The 18,904-nt window shown below is 35.6% G+C and overlaps 1 protein-coding gene across 1 annotated transcript in view; it reads left to right on the forward strand.

The window, feature by feature from the left end:
* The window catches only part of SLIT2 (slit homolog 2 (Drosophila)), a gene marked incomplete at both ends in the record, with an annotated part of 88,135 nt that overhangs the window by 16,300 nt on the left and 52,931 nt on the right, over positions 1 to 18,904 (forward strand). The window contains 3 exons of the mRNA XM_010191394.1: positions 1,106 to 1,244; positions 17,913 to 17,984; positions 18,641 to 18,712. Of these exons, the coding sequence (XP_010189696.1) occupies positions 1,106 to 1,244; positions 17,913 to 17,984; positions 18,641 to 18,712 (283 nt within the window). The remainder of the gene's footprint in view (positions 1 to 1,105; positions 1,245 to 17,912; positions 17,985 to 18,640; positions 18,713 to 18,904) is intronic.

The raw sequence follows: 18,904 nt of genomic DNA on the forward strand, positions 1-18,904 counted from the left end.
TTCTACTGGTTGATTTTCTGCAGATCCCAGAAGCCTGTGGCCAAATATGCCAAACTTTGCACAGATCTATGCTTTTAAAAGAATTTTATGGAGAACACGACATTTTGTCCTTACTAAACAATTCATACATTGCCTCTGACATCAACGTGTAAGACACTGCCATCTTCGCACGGCAAATGCTAACAGTGTTCTTACCATTAATTCTGTCTTCATGTACACGTAAAAGGGCTCCTAACAAGGTCGCTTTATGTATCTTATTTGTAAATGATATTGCACCAGAGCCCAAGTGTCAAGAACATTTTTATAACTTGTTCATTATAATGCTGATTTTGAAGAAGGGGAATGACCATGTTTTGTCCCTGAATCACTGTATTTTTGTTTAATAAGGGCAGGTGAAATGTTTCCTGCCTGTTCGTATAGAAAGAGTAGTATGTGTTATTACTTTTGGCAACTGTTTGTACTTTCGTAACACATACATAAATGTGAAATCCAATTATTATACTGTAAACTACTGTTTCAAAAGACTAACCTTTTCAGTAATTTAAATCTTGAACAGTCATTATTTGAAGCTGTAAGTAGGAACAGCACTGGATGCAACTTACATTATCAATGGACTCTTCCTATATTAATATATGACATTAAATATAGTGAGATCATAGATTATGTTGTGGTTTCATAGTCAGTACGTTTTTTTCCCTGAATTCATTTCTGTTGACATGTGTTTTTAATACTACACAAAATTCTGAAAACTAAACAAATCGGTAATTAGTTTTTAAAACACAGAATAAATAAAATAAACCTGAAAAATGGATCATACTTAGTCTTCTTTAACAAGATGATTTTGAATGCTAGTTGCTAAAGAAGTTGGAAAATTATGTAATGCTGGTACAGTAGTTGAGTGCTTGTCTTTCGTCTCTTGGTATTGTATCAACATGTTGCTATTAACTGGGTATTTAAATTAATGCATTTCAAAATTATTGATAGGCTACAATGTCTATTTTAGAGGTTCTGCATTAAATTAAATATGATATTTTACTTTTGAGGTAAACTGGACTACTGTTTGACAGTGTAGTGCAATTTCACGAGAAATTATTTTCTTTTTCAGGTCACCAGTCTTTCATGGCTCCATCCTGCAGTGTCTTGCATTGCCCTGCTGCATGCACCTGTAGTAACAATATTGTGGACTGTCGTGGAAAAGGCCTTACTGAGATCCCAACAAACCTTCCAGAAACCATTACTGAAATGTGCGTAATCTGATTTTTTTTAAAAAAATGAACTTACAGAAAACAGTTTTTATTTATGTATTCATTTTTATTTGTATAAATTCATGCATTATACAGGGTAGGAATTTTGGAATGCACATCCAAATTCAGATTTAAAAGGAATATGCAGGTAAATTACAGTATTTAAGATCTTTATGTTCTCTTAGAAGTTAGTTTTGAATGTACTACTCGCAATCTGTAGTTAAAAATGCATTCTGTGTTGGTTTTGAAAGAGTTTTGGAATACTTATATTTCTATAAGTGTGTGGCTTTTCACTGCAGGCTATAAACTTCACCTTCAGTGCTGCTCACTGTGCTTGTTTTGGCTGGGATAGAGTTAATTCTCGTCATAGTATCTGGTATTATGTCATGTTCTGGATTTGTGCTGAAAACAGTGTTGATAACACTGGGATGTTTTAGTTATTGCTAAGCAACTCTTGGAGAGGATACAGCCAAGACAGCTGACCCCAACTGACCTAAGGGATATCCCATACAATATGATGTCATACTCACCAATAAAAGCTGGGAGAAGAATAAGGAAAGGGGGAACGTTCAGTGTTACAATGTTTGACTTCCCAAGTAACCATTACACATGATGGAACCCTGCTGGAGATGGCTGAACACGTGCCTGCTGATGGGAAGTAGTGAATTAATTCCTTGTTTTGCTTTGCTTTGCACACAGCTTTTGCTTTACCTATTAAACTGTCTTTATCTCAACCCACTAGTTTTCTCACTTTTACTCTGCTGATTTTCTTCCCCAACCCATTGTGGGGGGAGCGAGCGAGCAACTGTGTGGGGCTCAGCTGCCTGCTGGGGTTAAACCATGACACTCACCTTCAGTCACTTTATTCATCACACTCCCTATTAGAGAAGCATATTTTTGCATGAAAGATAAGCAACCTATATCACCCATAATAAGTATCCTGATAAAGGAGCATCCTCAGAGGGTAATCTGAGAAGGCAAAAGCACGGTGGTTGAATGGGATCTGTGATATAGTTGCATTTATACCGTGTACGTGTGAATAGAAGAGCATGCATGCTGTTATATGTCATATACAGCACAAACATTTACAAAAATGTTACAACCACGTCCTGAGCATAAAGCAGAGTCATAGCAAAGGTGCTATGGTGCTTGTAGTCTTCAAGAGCAATGTGGCTGAGAGGTTATGTGGACACAGAAGGAAAGTTATTGCTGCGTTGTCTTCTGTGCAGGGGAGAAACAAAAAAAAAAGGTGAACTTGCTGACAAGATGGGCAAGGACTCAGCAACGTGATCATATTTTTATTCTGGGTATGGCAGAGGCAGTGTTTTGGAAGAGAATCTGGAAATTCCCTTTAGGGAAATAGTGGGAAAGAAGCCGTGCCTTCAGCGTGGTAAGGAGGGTCTGGCTAGAACTAATTGAGTTAGTGTATTTAGAATAAAAAACTTGTGAGTACCTTGATGATATAAGATGATAAGAATTTTAGATAAGGAAGTGAGGGGAACAGATGCCTGAAGTGAAAGGGAAGAGGTTTCCTGAACATACATATCTAGCTAGCTAGCTATTGTAATAATATCTTCTTGAAAGTTTAAAAACAGGCCTCCACGATGAGATTTTAAAAGATAAAGTAGAATTTTACAGTTTTATGTAAATTTTATCCTTGTGGTTTCTTGGGATCTGACCTGTGTTTTTGAACTTCACAGAACTGTAACTACTGTGGTTTCTTCTTAGGATGTCAGTAATAATCACATCTGCTGATCCATTATTACTACTGTTAAGACTGACCTGGCTGACCCTACCTGACCCAGTTCAGTCATTTGGCTATATAATACAAACACTTCTACTTTTCATCCCTCTCAGTAAAAAAAACCTCTGCTTTGCAAATAAAAGAACTGCTTAAAAAAATCCATGCACAGTGGATTGGAAGGCTGCACAGACTGTTTCCATTATTTAACTAGTTGAATACTGGTTTTTTTACTTGCATAAGTACATCTGTGTGCATAGAGAATGGAAAAAAATATTACAAGGAAGAAGTAGGGAGTACATCTCAAACATTCCCCACTATGTTTCTGCTGCTAACCTCTGGAACTAACTGCTGAATGGTGATTACAGACACTGGAAGACGGACTTCTGGATCACTGTCTTCTAGACCTACATAGTTTAGTGGGAGTACATGCTGTTAACATCTGTACTTCCATGAGAAATTCAGTATTAGAGTTTACAAGGGTATTCATGATTCTTTGTTTTAAGGGTCATCCCTCCCAAAGAAATGATAGGATTTAGGAGTTACTAGTTGGCACTGAATCCACTGTGAGCATAAGGTAAAGGCAAATGGGAATTTACAGAATTGAAAGGTGCTTTTGACTAATCTGTGCTCTGTTCTTTCTATGTAAGAAATGCTGTTGAGTTTTAAGCATGGACTGGTATGATCTTCAGCAGTTTATTGGCCTGGAGAATAGAAGCAACCACTTAACAACACCTCCAGCATTTGGCTAAGCATTTAACAGATTGCAAATCGAGGGTCAATGTTTTCTGCTAGACTGGGCAGTGTTTTATCTCTCTGTATTGTATATAGTTTGTAAGTGCTGGCTAAATAAAATGCAGATCACAGTATTTTGCACAGTTAAATAATACCATTCATGCCATGAGACATGTACATACATTTATTCAAAAGCTGGTGCAAGAAGAGATAGAACATTAGAAAGCCCAACTTTAGTAATTATTCTAGTTGCTTTAATATGAGGAAAATAATTAATGATAGTTCTTTTATGATTGTCACGAGTGGCAGGTATATTTACTGTCTTAGCATCAAAGACAATGAGGGAGAAAGAAGAGGTTGGAGAATGAGTGGTTTATGGAGTAAAAAAGGTTTTACCAATAATGAGGTTCAGGAAGTCTGTAAGACTGGATCAAACCAGCTCTTGGTTGTATGTTACTTCTTAAAGCTGCTCTGTGAAAGACTTCATTCCTCTCTGATTTTAACTTCAACATGCAGAAAGATTGTGACATTCCTATTTTGTTATCATACAATAAAAAGTGTTTTAAAGCTTCATTTTTAAAGAATTACTTTGCATCTGTTGCTTAAAGCAACCCCTTGAGATTAGATTAGAAAGAATGATTGTATCCCATAAAATAATCTGTTTTTTCACTTACTCCTTCTGTGATAATGTTGTCAGCATGCCAAAGTGGTAGCTGAGAGTAGACATTTGAAGAGATGAGCATGCTGTCACAGTAGCGTTGAGAATGCTGGGGAGCTGCTGAGCACAAGGCAGGAGAGTATAGTGAGCACTGTATTTCCACCCCCATTATACAGTTCCCACACAAATTGCTTTATTATCTTAATTACCATTTTAAGCACATGCTTTGGCGTGAGCTCCCCAGTTCTCAGGGAGAAAGGGAAAGAGAAGTGATCTGGTTCCCTGTTGTTTTCTGAAGGATGTACAGGCTTTAACAGCCAAATTATTATTAAATCGCTGATTTTTATAATACCACCATCACCAGATTCTTGCACGCACCGCAAGAAAATTGGCATTATACTTCTATTTTATGTGTGCCAGAAGTTGTCTAGTCTTTTCAGTAGTTTTTCTAATTTGTCAGTCTTTTCCTGCATTTTCAACTGAATATTGTCATCTTATTTTCTAAATGTTCAGAAACATTTGAAAAATCCATAATACTTTCAAATTCCCTTACTCTGGACAAGTTTCTCTCCCCTACAATGTTGTCACCTGTTTGTAGGCTGTATTTGTAAAATCCAGTGCTGAGTACTACCAACTTGTCATGTTATGTTTCAGCCAACTTCATGGTCCACAAAAACCTCTGATGATTACATCTTTCCTGCCCTTTGTCTTTGTATTATTGTATGTCATGTGAATAGCCTTTTCCTATGAGGCTGACATTAAACTCCATTGTCAGCCATTCTTTATTAAGTTGCTTAAAAATTGACAAATTATTTTTGTGAGATTTAATTTTTCCATCCATTTCTGCCTCTTATTTCTTTGTTGTTATGTTTATAGCAGGTTACTCTTAATAAGAATATAATCCATATTTAATTTTTTAAGGTCCGTCTTCCTGTTATTTTTTTCCTTGAGGTTCCTGTGAAGTAGGCTTTCAACATGTGCTTGTGGTTTTGTGATGTTTTGGCATGTTCTCTATCCATTTCTTCCATCTTTCTCTCAACTGGAAGCCTGACCTCATTCAACTCCTCAGTACCCTACAAAGCACTGATTTATTCCTCTTTGCCCAACACAGACTTCCTTTAGGTAAATTTTGTCTGACCTGTTTCTGCAGGAAAATACTTTGTATTCGTTACATCATCAGTTCATCTGGGACAATGCTGCATAAAATCTAAGTGGTGTTAATAATGTTGTTATTCTCTGTCCTTCTGGTATATGTAATTAAGCTGCAGGTTTGAAGAGTACATTCCATGTTGAAAATTTATTTTTTCCAGGGGGTTAATAAGTTTATTTAGTTGATAAATCTAAATAATGTGCTAAAACCTCTGTAAATGGAATATTGAATTTATTAAGTATTAAATATTCACTGTTTCAGTTGAGTGAAATTTTCCACATTGAAGCTCTGAGTTCTCTCTTCTGGGAAAAGGGCTTTCTGTTTATAGTCTACTACTGGTGTCATGGCTTTGCATTGCCTTGATAATTCTGCTGGACAACTGTTTTGGGATGACATTTTAAGACAGTAGGAGCTGTCTTCTCTGCTCATGGCTACTGCTTCTGTAGCAGAACTGGCAAGGAGATTATGTGCTTGCACTGCACTGCAGCCTCCCTATCTTTGAGTTAGGTGTAATATCCTAAATCACTGAGGTAAATGAGTTTGCACTGGAAGCTGAAATGATTGAGGAATGAGGAGGAGTTCAATGATGGTGGTAGCAGGAGGAAGCAGAACCAGTTGCCAGATGCTCTTTCATTCCAGTGCAGTTTGATTTACTGGTGAGCATCAGGATGTTGCTGAGATGATTTTGTCATACTACTCTGTCTGACTTCTCAATTGGTACAGAAGTCAATTGGCTAAAACTAGCAATTCCTGTTGCATGAAGTCAATTAGCAGGCAATGCATTGTCTGCCAAGTGCCTCTTGGGAAGATGCCCTCGGTAACGGGACTGCTTATCTCCAAGTAACTGCTAGTGAAAATGGAAGGAGAATAAAGCCTGTGGTGGTCCTTTCTTTTTCCCTTCTGCTGTGATAAAGCTCAGAGCAAAATTAAGTATTCAGCATCTCAGTAAATGTAATTCTTAATCTTTATTGACTTAACACAATTGTATCTGTATCAGTTACACCCTTTCTGCAAAATTAGTTCTCTGTTATCTAAATAAACTCACACACAGCTAAATAAGAATACGTAAGCCTTTCTTTTCAGGTTCTGTCCAATCAATGTGGTGTTATTTGAGAAAGAAGTACTTCATATTCCATATATATTTTAAGAAATAAAATAATTGGTTGAGCACCAAGACTCCCCTAGTTTTATTATGCCTACTAATTCTGCATGAAGCACAAAATTAAAAAGGTGCACAGGTGCACCTTTGGCTCTGGGCCAAATGAAAGGATTTTGTACCATGAGTGCACTGCAGGAAACATTTTGGGAACTTTAAAAAATTTCCCATAGCCCTATCATTTTAATGTCTGTATTATAAATGCTGTGAGACTATATATATTGCCCATAAATGTTACATCTTAATAGTCTTCAAACTTTTGTTATTTAGTGTGCCTTACTTTAGCCTTTTTCTATTGACTTAAGCAAAGCATGATACATTATCCATTCAGTAGGAACACCATAATTTGAGTTGATTTAGATTTGTTGTGTAAACCTCTCCCCTTTTCCAGAAATTTTTATGGGATTCTCTTTCACTGGCATGTTTGGTCTATTGAGCTTAACAAACTCCAGGGGTCTAGTGCACCTAGTGCTTTTCTCTTTTGTCATACAGCTCATATATTAAAGGCATTAAAGGTCATTCTTAAGGTTCAAAACTATTACTTTAATTGGTTTTAGAAAGTATAGGCTTTCTAATGGCAATAGCATTTTCCAACCTCTATGCAGGCATTCCTTCCACATTTTACTTCTTCAGCACTGTTAATCTCTTTTCACTTGGTTGCGTTTTAGAATTCATCTTCTGCGTGAAAGTTCTTTGAATGGTCGGCAGAAATAACTATGTTTCCCTTCAAATAGAGACTTTTTGGCATGTGTTCAAACAGATTATCAAAAACTGTACAAATAGCAACCCAGCAGCAATTCTATTAATTGTACTGGTACCTTCTCTCAGAATGGTGTGACAGGCTCTTATTTCAAGAGAGGGCAAAAAGCCATTACTGAGCTAGACTACCTCATGAAAACGCTGCTTTTACATTCTTCTGATTTTCTCTTCCCTTCTGTGGTTTGAACTACCAGTCAGAGTGGTTCTGAAACCTCTTTACTTACTGTAGTATTATGAATAAAAGAAATAAATACAATTGCTATAAGATGTTGGGGGTGAGGGGAGAGAGAATGACTTGCTCTGATGACCACTGCTTTGTATAAGTGATTATTTAAGCAAACAAGCATGGAACTCAATTGATTTTTTCTTCATTTTTCTTTATATTAAAACTATTTAAGTAATGAAAGGAAGGACTTAATTCAATTTGCTTCCTTTTTAGAAGGACAGCAGTTACTACATTGGTGTTTTGAGGAGGAGGAAGGTTTGCTGGAGGGTAGAGTGACTGGAGTGTTGCCACTGTTAACTGAGAAACAGTTGTATAAATAATTTTAGTCTTTGTAAGGAGCAGAAAAGACCCTAAGCCACGTAATATATGAAATGTAAAAAGCAAGTAGGAGTCAGGAATTTTAACAGTTCACCTTCATAATCCAGTGTAGTGAAAAGTCACAGACTTCTCAATTACTATGTCCTTCAAGATAAAGTTGTTCTTTCTTTTGAATGGAGCTTTTTAATATTTGAATGCCAAAACTAGCAGCTATATGGTTGTTTCATGATAACTTTATTTACATTTCCCATGATAGTTTCCTAATTCGTCCCCTCAGTTTTGTCTCATCTTACTTTCCTGTTTTTACTTTTCTACTGTTTTTCTCCATGTTTTCATCTGTCTCCATCTCATTCTCCCTTATTCTTTGTTTTCGTAAGTCTGTTGATTAATGATTGTGTATTATGCCAAGCACTCAACTACATCTTTGTGAGCTCTGTGATACTAAGCAGGATTAAATGCTCCTGAGATTGATTCTCACAGTAACACTCAAATTATATTAAAGGAGAAGGCGGGGGGGGGGAAGGGAAGGGAAAGGAGAGAAAGGGGAAAACGAACAAGGAAAAGAAAATGAGATCTGACAGAACTGAATTTGGCAGATGGACTTAACCAAGATAGAGTGACGAGTGACCTGATCACACTGCAGACACTGGGGAAGTGTTTAGTGTATATGAGGAGTTTTATTTGAGAACTGGAAGCTCTGTGTATATATCTTTTCCAAGGTAAGCTTGGGATGTGCAGTTTTGCCATTTCTGTTGTCTTAAAATTCATCCTTAGCTAGAAGTCCAAAGTACAGCCTTAAATAAATAGCTATTGAGCAGAGATACTATTACACTGAGATGCAAAGATGATTCAAACAATGACCCTTTACAGGGAAAAGTCATTTGGGAAGGCTTTTGGCACATTTATTGAAGACAGTTCTAAGACACATGGCAGGAAAACTCTGAAACGTCAGAGATAAGGCAGCTTTCTCTATTTTTAGCAGCTCAAAGTGTAATTTGTCTATCTACATGTAGCCTGACAGAAATGATAGCAAACCCTGCATCTTTGCAGCTTGAAAGGAATGGGTCTCAATGCTGAGGGGAGGATTCAATAAGTTACAAGACATTAAATTGATGATAGTTTTCCAGTGTCTGCATTTGTTTCTGCTTTCTAGTTTAAATCAAAACATTGGTCATTTTAAGACTTATACAGAATGATAGCTCATAAATATCATTTCCCTCTTAAACAGTTAAACTGTCAACCAGAAGTCTTGCACATCCAGTGAAGCTCTGGAAAGGTTTTGCCAAGTTGGTTTCTATGTATTTGTATGTATGCCTAGTCATTGGTCTTATTTCACTGCGTATTAGGATTTTTAGTAGGTTGCAAGAATCCTCTATAACTGTGTCTGTCGTTTTGCAGAAAATGTGTTAACCTTCCAATGATAGCCTAAATAGATAGATGTCTTCCATGTCACTATAAAATGTTTCAGAATTATTTAAGTATTCTTTGGCTCTTTTTGAAACTTTTCTGGCTTTTCAAAATTCTTGACATAACAAATGCATACAATACTGCCAATGCAGGTGTCAAGTGAAGAGATGATGTCTACTTATGGATTTTAAAAAAATAATAAATATTATAGTATTCAGTTGCTTATGAATACTGATACATACTTTGGTCAGTAGGAAGCCAGAAAAATGGGCCAGTTTTTGAATTTTCAGGAACTCCTGGATTGAAATAAAGTGCATTAAAAAATAGATAACTAAGTACCTTGTGGAGACATTACTATTTGCGAAATTACCCTTTGGCAAATTTGCATCATATGACATATATTTTCTTAGGAAAGCCACAAAGATGATCAGAGGGCTGGAGCACTTCTCCTATGAATACAGGCTGAGAGAGTTGGAGTTTTTCAGCCTGAAGAAGAGAAGGCTCTGGGGAGACCTTACAGCAGCTGCCCAGTACCTGAAAGGGCCTACAGAAAAGATGGAGAGGGACTTTTTACAAGGGCAGGTAGTGATAGGATGAGGTATAATGCTTTACAAACTGAAAGAGGGTAGATTTAGATGAGATTTAAGGAATAAATTCTTTGCTGTGAGGGTGGTGAGACACTGGAACAGGTTGCCCAGGGAAGTTGTGGATGCCCCCTCCGTGGAAGTGTTCAAGACCAGATTGGATGGGGCTTTGAGCAACCTGGTCTAGTGGGAGGTCACTGCCCATGGCAAGAGGATTTGAACTAGATGATCTTTAAGGTCCCTTCCAACCCAAACCATTCTATGATTCTATGATAATATTCCTAACTTTTGAGCAACTTCATATAGCTGCCATGTTTTTAAAATTAACTTTTCTCATATATGCTTCCCTTCAACTGTACTTTTCTTCAAATCTTCTCTTCTTCCCTTCCTAAAGGTTTTTACGACCAGTATTTTTAAGACCAATCCTGACTAATGCATTGGATTTGATATGGTAATGTTCTACTAGAGGACCGGTGAGACATTCTGATTTTTGAGTGAAATATGGAGCTTTTGCTTCTGTTTTGCTTAAAGGTTACTGTATTTTTATATTCAAATAAAAGCACTTGATTTTTAGATGCAGTACTATTTATTACAATGTATTAGTATTGTAAGTTAAAGATACCTAAGTTGCTTATCTTTTCCCTAGAAGTTTGTTCAAAGGAATTCACGGGAGTATGGCTTTACATATGGAGAAGGACCAAAAAAGAATCTCAATGAAATGGAAATATCCGGTGCAAAATAGCTGACATGAAACTAAAATTTAATATCAATGTACAGTGTGACTGAACTTTTCCACATTCTTCACCACCTGGCCCCATTTAATCTGTTAATGCAAATATGGCCTTTAACTTTGAAAATCTTTGCATGAAAGTAATACTGTGTCATAATTTTGCTGGAAAGGTTTTATGACTTGCCACTGCCTATCATAAGTGATACTCAGTTTACACTGTTTGTCTGTGGCATCAATGATATGAATACAACTCTATATACTTTTGGGAAGGTCACTATTTCTTAGCATTTGTGCCCATTGCTATATATACCAAAATTATGTGGTTGCTTTATCAAAAATGTAGACATTTGATGAAATCTTAACATCTTTCATATGATATATACATATAAGCACACAACAATTGCATGTGAATACAAAAAATGCATTATCTTTGAGGCAATGTATTGAATAAATCTGAAACAAATTAAAATTGTGTAAAGAAATCTGTTGAGGTATTAACTTCTTTACCTTAATATATTTAATTTGCTATATATTTAATTTGCTTAATATATTTAATTTCACTGAATTACATTTAACTTATCTTTTGGTTTCCTACCTTAACATTTCTCAGGCAAATCTTAAAATGTATTCCATTTTACTGCTCCAAAAATAGATTATTTGCTAATTTGATAGCTAATCCTATTTGCTTAACACACATAAGAGAAATGATTTGTCATGCTCTCACTCAAATATCTTCTATTAATCTGAAAATTACTGGTAAATCATGTGGCTTTATGCTTTTTTGAAAAAAAAAAAACTTTCTTATTTTAGTTGTCAGACATAGTGATTATTGTAGAATATTTCATATGTTCTTTATTAGCATGTGTTCTATGCTGCTATTGTTCATGTCTTTGGCTTTCTTCATACCTTTGTGTCCTATCTTAAAAACTAATTAAATTTGGAGGACAGAGGATAATTTCAGCAGTCAAGAGGACATAGAAACAGAGAATGCAACTACTGGAAGAGAAACATGTGAAACCAGTGCTGGTTTCCATACAAACTGGAAGTTGGTATTGGCCAGAATGAACACTGTTGGACATCTAGGGGTTTTGTGCAAGTTTCTGGTGGGTATTGAAGTAGAAGAGGCACCTTGAGGGACCTCTCTGTACTCTGCGGAGGGAAAGAAAATAGCTCAAGCATGGAATAAATGAATATTTTATACAGCATGAAGGGAAGCTGGAGAAGGCCCATCTAGCTCTTCCAGAAAAACCCTCGTAGATCTCTGACAGCTGTGCCACACTCCAAAGGTGTTGTTACTCTTAGTTTTTTTTCACATATGTCTTTTCAATACTGGTAACTTTTCCTCAGCAATAATGTGAGTGAACTTTGGTGAAAGAAACTATAGATACTGATTTTTCACTATTTTGTGTTTCATCATGAAGTAAATGCTTTCTTCATTATTTACGTGTTGCTAAATACAGGATCTAGTAAGCAGCAGCCACTTCTGAAAAGTGTTCCCAGTTAAAAAATTTCATTTACATTTTTGTGTGTAAGCTTCATTTACATTTTATGGTGTAAGTCCATGTATTGTTTAACATGTAGTGAGGACTCCTGCCACACTGTCAGTCTTACACAATGGTGGGATTCTCAAGCTAATGTTTCTGCTCAATGGGAGCAGGTTGACAAGTCACTGCTTGTGATGAGCCAAGAGTATAACAGGATTACATCTATTTTCTGTGAATTTAATATAGTTAGTCTGAACAGCTCAAGTAGTTTTTGTAGTATAACAGCTCTAATAAAAAATAGGCTAATTAGGTTTGTCTTGACTCTTGGTGACTCAGGCTAATTGCACTGGAGCCACACTCTGACAGATGCCAAAGTACTGAGCAAATAATTCTTTAAGAAGTGGTGCATTTTGCCTACAACCTAAATGTGTAACAATTAAGGAATGCAAAGCCTATCATCATTAATGGTGCTGTAGGGTTCAGTGCATGAGATGGCCCTTTCTGTGATGAAAAATGAAATATGGGTTTGGGACTTGCTTTTGAGTCAATGCGATGAATTGTTTAATAGCATTAGAATGACAATTCTTGTTACTTTTTCGATGTAATGCAGAGGAAGGAGTTGTCTGTAATTTATAATCAATCCCCTGAGGAAATATTTGATAGAACAATTAGAATGGATGTTAACAGTTTGGCAAGCTTTAGGGCAACACTGACAGTGATTCTTTATATGCAAATATTTAGGAAACTGTCAACCAGATTTATTAATACACAGAATTAGAGCCTGAAATTCTAAAGTGCAAGTAATATAGTCATTCAAAAGACATCTTTTGTTTTGTTAGACATGGATGATATCACAGATTTCAACAGAATTCTTTTGCTGCTTAAGTTAGAAGTGACATTCAGTGGATATAAGCGCTCTGGAAGTGCAGCCGTTGAGAAAGAAAAAAGGTACTGGAGCATTCCTGTAGCAAAGGGAGACCATTACTGTTTCTTTATTTTAAAAACAAACAAACAAAAAAACCCAAAACCTGACAGATGTTGCATAGGATGAGAGATGTGTTGGCTGTGTATTGCAGTTCTTCAGATTCAGGAGCTGCACTGAATCTCATCTCTGAAATCTATTTTCTGTTTTCTGACAGCTGTTTTTGCCATTTACTTTAAAAGCAGATGGGGAAAATGCAAAGAAGAGCTGTCAATTTTATTACCATGTATAATCAGCATCTGTGCAATACATCAGACTCATTGCATAGCTTACACTTTCTTCTCTGTAGTAAAAATTCTTTTGGGGTTTCTTGACAAGCTCCTTACCTTTTGTAAGTGAGTAGATGCTGGAATTAAAAGTATAGATTAATTAACTGCTAAAAGCTACTATTGACCAAATTTATTTAATTGAGATGGTATGTTCTGATTGTTTAATTATTAAATATGCAACTAATTTGCTGCTCCATATTCAAATTTGTGTTTTCTTAAGGAAGATGATGTTGTTGTTGTTGTTGTTGTTATTATCATTATTATATTTAATGCATTTAGGTGCAGCACATCTCTGTGCACTATTTTTTACCTTTCTCTACTGAGCAGGCTTAGTATATTGTACCCCATCTGCATGATTTAAAATAAAAATTGTTCTGTAGAGAACAAGGTGTTCTTCATTCCCAGTCTGCCCTCTTTCCTGCTACAAAAGTCTTCCATAGAAATTACTTTTTATAGTGGGAAAATAAGCTAGTTTAAAGTGTCAGTATAAATAAGCACGTTGTCTGTCTCTGTAAGTGCGGAAGTAGTAATCAGTAATGGTGTGCTGCAGGCTTCTAGCAGAGAGCAGCATCCTCCTGGAAAGTGTCAAGTGATTTACATGTCACAGGGCTCTCTGGAGACCCGGTGGGAAGAATCTGTCTACTGGCTGGGGACCTACTTTGATTTGATTTTATTAGGTTGGAAGTCACAACTGCAGAAGCACCTTTGTTTCTTAGAATAGTAGGTGGTTGTACATTATGGTGTCTGCAGTGATAAGCAGGGGCGAAAGATTTAGAAAAAGAAATGTTCACAGTACATTTCCTAGATAGGAGAGATTAGGGAATAGTCTTTAAATAAGGTTTCAACCAGTTTGGCAGTGTTAAAAGACAGTAAAACACTTATGTATTGATGCAGGACTTCTTTGAAGTGAAATGCTAAAAGGATCAGGAGACTTAATACTAAGAGCCTTAATTAGTGTTTGTGTGGTGCTGGGCAGAGTACTTCTTATACATGAGGCAGTACAGGCTTTGATGAAGCATGTACTTAACTGTCTTCCTCCATTATCTTATCTTATTAAATATGCTACTAAAATTGTCTGTGGCTTTTGAAAAAGAAACCACCAAGGCACTGTTTATGATACACAGATGATAATTTATAATACAGAATGACTTCTGGGATGACTTTGAAAGGAGATGTTGTGCACAAAATTTAATACAACTTCCATGGAAAAATACTAATATTAGCATTTTGTTCTATATTATAATGGTACTTCTGACCATGTCATTTGTGAGCATTTAATATCTGAATTTTTCAGTAATAGATAACTACAACCTATCCTATTCCAGAATTAAAAATGTTTCATTTAACAAGAGGAATTAATATAAAGGAGGTTTTAATTACTATGGGTTTTATCAGTAGAATGCAAATTTCCTTTGGATATTAGTCTGTGCATTTTGACCCTGGAATATACCTAATTAGATTTTCTCTGGAATAGTGGATGCAGATTTTCACTCTGTGAAATTCAGTTGATTCTAGGAAGATAAAGCAGAAGTTTAGAGGATAAAAAAGCTTGAAAATGTGAATTTTATTTACTTTCTTTACAGACAAAGTTGAGTATAAAAGATTTTTCCTCTGTATTTATATCTTATTTTTCCTTTCTTATACTAATCTCATTTTCTAGAATGTGATGTATTTTAGTGCGTACATATTGGCATGAGTTAAGAAAAGACATACTTAGATGATCCTACTATAACAAATCCTTTATCCAGAAGAGCTTGTAAATTTATCCCAGCACTGCACAATCTGTCTATTAGAGTATAAATTTCTCACTAAAAGGAAATGTTAAGCAGAGTTGACATGGAGTTCATTTTACATATCCACTAGTGAATTGGTAGTTCTCTCTATTAGAACTGCTAGAAAATTAGCTTTCAGAAATGTACTGTAATAGGACTTCTTTAGGTTTTGGACCCATGTAATTTTTAGACAAATTGGACAGCTGTAAGTTAAATCTGCTATTCCATTTTATCATAAAAAGTGGCACACATGTATCCTGTAAGGTACTTCAGTTTATATTTTTAAATTAAAAGAGTAAACTGGAAAATACTTGGAATCTTAGTTTAACACTAGACTGTGTCTTTCTCAAGGTACATGTCATGTCATGTCTAGTTAAGAGATATATATGTTTAAAGATAGGTGGACATAGGTGGAGCCCCTCCAGCACTGGGTTACAAATCTCTACACCATGGGCTAAGAAGCAGCATTTAGAAATGAGGCTTGTGACAGCCTCGTGTGGGAGCATTGCCACTGCAACATCTTTCCTATATACACAGAGGCATTTTTTACCCCAGTGTCTCTCTCTCCAGCAATTCAAGTCCTCTGTAGTGTGGCCTAATCCTTCCCTGTCCTTTTTACTGCTCCCTCCCCTTTCCAGTCCTCTGCATATGCCCTATGTGTTTTGCTGTGCAAGATATTCTTTGGCTGGGTTTCAAAGTTACACATCTGATAAATGTCTGGTCAGGCTATCCCTGGTGGTTAGGCAGTTGGTTGCTGCCAAATAGAGTGTGTAACAGGAATGGATGGATGGCTGCCATTCCCTTCATGGATGGATTACTTTGGTTTCTCAACTCCTTCCCATTGCTAAAATAAGGAAATTTTAAGAAATTTACTATCTGAAGGTTTTACCTCTCTTTGGCCTATCCAGCTGAGTAGAAAACCATCGAGATGAATAAGCATGTATAGTCTTTATTTGCAGGGGAAACTAAGCTGAAAATGCAGTGTAAGAACAAAAAGTACTTGGGTTTGGTCTAACTTGATGTTGACCTTTAACTTAAGCAAATTTTTACTTATTCACATGTTGGCTTCTTGCATCTACTCAAGTGTACTGAAGAGTGACCTTGTTCCTTTATAGCCTAGTCAGTATTCCTGGTCCAATGCAAAATATATTTCATGGGTACAAAAGGCTCAGCCAAGACAAGGAAAGCATCTGAAATATTGTGTTTATGCAAAGATTTCACAGTCTTGTGCCATGGGATTCTCTGCAGTGTTTAAAATATACCTGAAAACTATAGCAAGGTGGCAAAATTTTCCTAGTTGTCTAAAACAGTTCTGATGAAGTGAGATTTTCTGTGTGTCAAGAAGCCTTTTTTGAGGCATTTTTGGCTTTTTCATAAGCCATTCAAGAACAAATTCTGCGCCAGTAAAGTATGGACAGACTGAAGAGATTTTGAGTATTAAATGTATAAATATCTCCATCTAAACAAAACTTCATGAAAGCAGTAAAAGAATCTTTCTTTAGTTCAGCCATACTGTGATCTCTGGAGAAACTTTACAAAAATAAATAATTATTGTAATAATAGTTTCTTGGAAAGGCTTACTTGAAGTGAATATATGAACTTACTAGTTACACTGCACACAGAGACTCATGTCTCTCTATCAGACGAAAAGTGAAACAGAAGAGAGTTAATAGAACAAGGGTAAAAGGAAAAAATATTCCTGCATCTAGATTTAAAAAGGCTTTTTGACCTTAGATTCTGAATTGATGTTTGAGTGATATAAAATAGTGCCGTAAATTCTACAACATTTTGATTCCTTATATGAAATAGATATTTGGAATTGTCTTTATGTGCTTACATCACACTAAGAGCTGATAACCTGTGCGTGAGAGGGAAATAGAAAGCTTATTAGATAAGCATGGTATGTAGATTTGAATAATACTGCCTTATCCTGTTGTATCTTTTAGTAGAAATAGTTTCATTTCTTATGTCTTCATAACAGAAATTTTTGCACTGCAATAACCATGAAATGCTGTGGCGTGTGAAGAAGTAGCTTCTATTTTAAATGTGCTTGTTGCTGAATCTGTTTTGACTTGTTGGCAAGTGGGCCATAGGTCTGTATCAGCATGGATTTCCCATACGCAAAGCTCTGGAAGTTCAAAATATTCTTGGAAAACTGTTTCCATCAGCAAATTTACACTTCACAATATGGCAAGTTTCAGTCACAGTCACTATACGTACAGAACAGACGTGGCCAGTAGCATAAACTACAATTTTAGTTAAAAATACTTGTTCAAAGAAGTTAGAAGTGTGGCTGTGGAATCCTTTTATTATATCTTAAAGAAAATGTGTTACGTACTGTATCTAAAGGAATCATATGTGCTTGTTTTAAAATACGGCATTTGTCTTACTGCAGGTCACAACATATGTTATTTGTTCTATAGGAACATTTCTCTCCCTTTTCTTATGGTTTGAGTATTTGAATTATTAACTCGCTTAATCTTAAGTTAATCACTTTACACTCTATAGATTAAAAAGTTTGGTTTTACGGACAAAATCTGATCTTTTTGAAATGAAACATGAAATGAAATTACCTTGTTTCTAAGATAAAAATTATACTGAAGAAGAAAGCAAAAGCTTCTTTGTTAAAGTCTATTAGCTTTGAATTGCTGTTTGACATGGGGTTTGTATTTTTATGTTGCTGCTGGTTTTTTGCAGACGATTAGAACAAAATTCAATCAAGGTCATACCTCCTGGAGCTTTCTCACCATATAAAAAGCTTCGAAGAATGTACGTACCAAATAATTTAGATTTCATTGTTTATTTTCATATATAAATATATACACACAGGCATACATAGATATAAAAAAATATAAAAAAAAACCCAAGTCAAGGTCATGCAAAGGAACTGCAGTCAATGTATGCAAAGTTTGGCTGCTGGAGGATTAGCTGATATGGCAGCCTGATTATGACATTATAAGACAGCCATATAGCATCTTTGTCACATTAAAAATATACATTTTTTAACAAATATTGAAATTGCTTAATATGGTTTTCATTAGAAGCAATATGCTACTGTAGTGAATATTGTATTAAAAAAGTAATTAGTAGGGATAAGACAGTGTTATTTCAGAATACTTTTGAGGGTATATAGTCCTGTGGCCGTAACAAACAGAGAATTCTTTATAAAATGTACTTAACCAATTAGGAAGAGTAAATCTCTTTGTAATTTTTTTCAAGCATTTGAAAGGCCTGTTTCTAACCATGCATTTTGTTTCATTGTATTGGCAATTTTCGTGGTTTTATATTAAAATTCTTTGGCAGTGTCTCACATAAATATTTAAATTTTTCTCTCCCTTCTATGCCTAATTGTAATTACATATATTTTAATGTTTGCTATTTTGAAAATAGCTTGAATTAATTGAATCAAATTTCATTTATTTCAGTGACCTGAGCAATAACCAGATTTCTGAAGCAGCTCCAGATGCTTTCCAGGGCTTACGTTCACTCAATTCACTGTAGGTATCTGTTGGATATGTAAAAACAGCGGCTAATATCTTATTCATATAGTGAAATTATTTTGGATTTTTGGTTCTCTGCTGAATTTTCATATAAATTCAATCAATTCTGAAAGATATAAAAATAATTTCAGAATGTTAGAGTGATAATTGAATATTGTTTTACAGCAGTGCACAAAAGTGTATGGTTGG

This window comes from Mesitornis unicolor, unplaced genomic scaffold, assembly GCF_000695765.1.
Source record: "Mesitornis unicolor isolate BGI_N332 unplaced genomic scaffold, ASM69576v1 scaffold16379, whole genome shotgun sequence".
NCBI classification, from domain to species: domain Eukaryota; kingdom Metazoa; phylum Chordata; class Aves; order Mesitornithiformes; family Mesitornithidae; genus Mesitornis; species Mesitornis unicolor.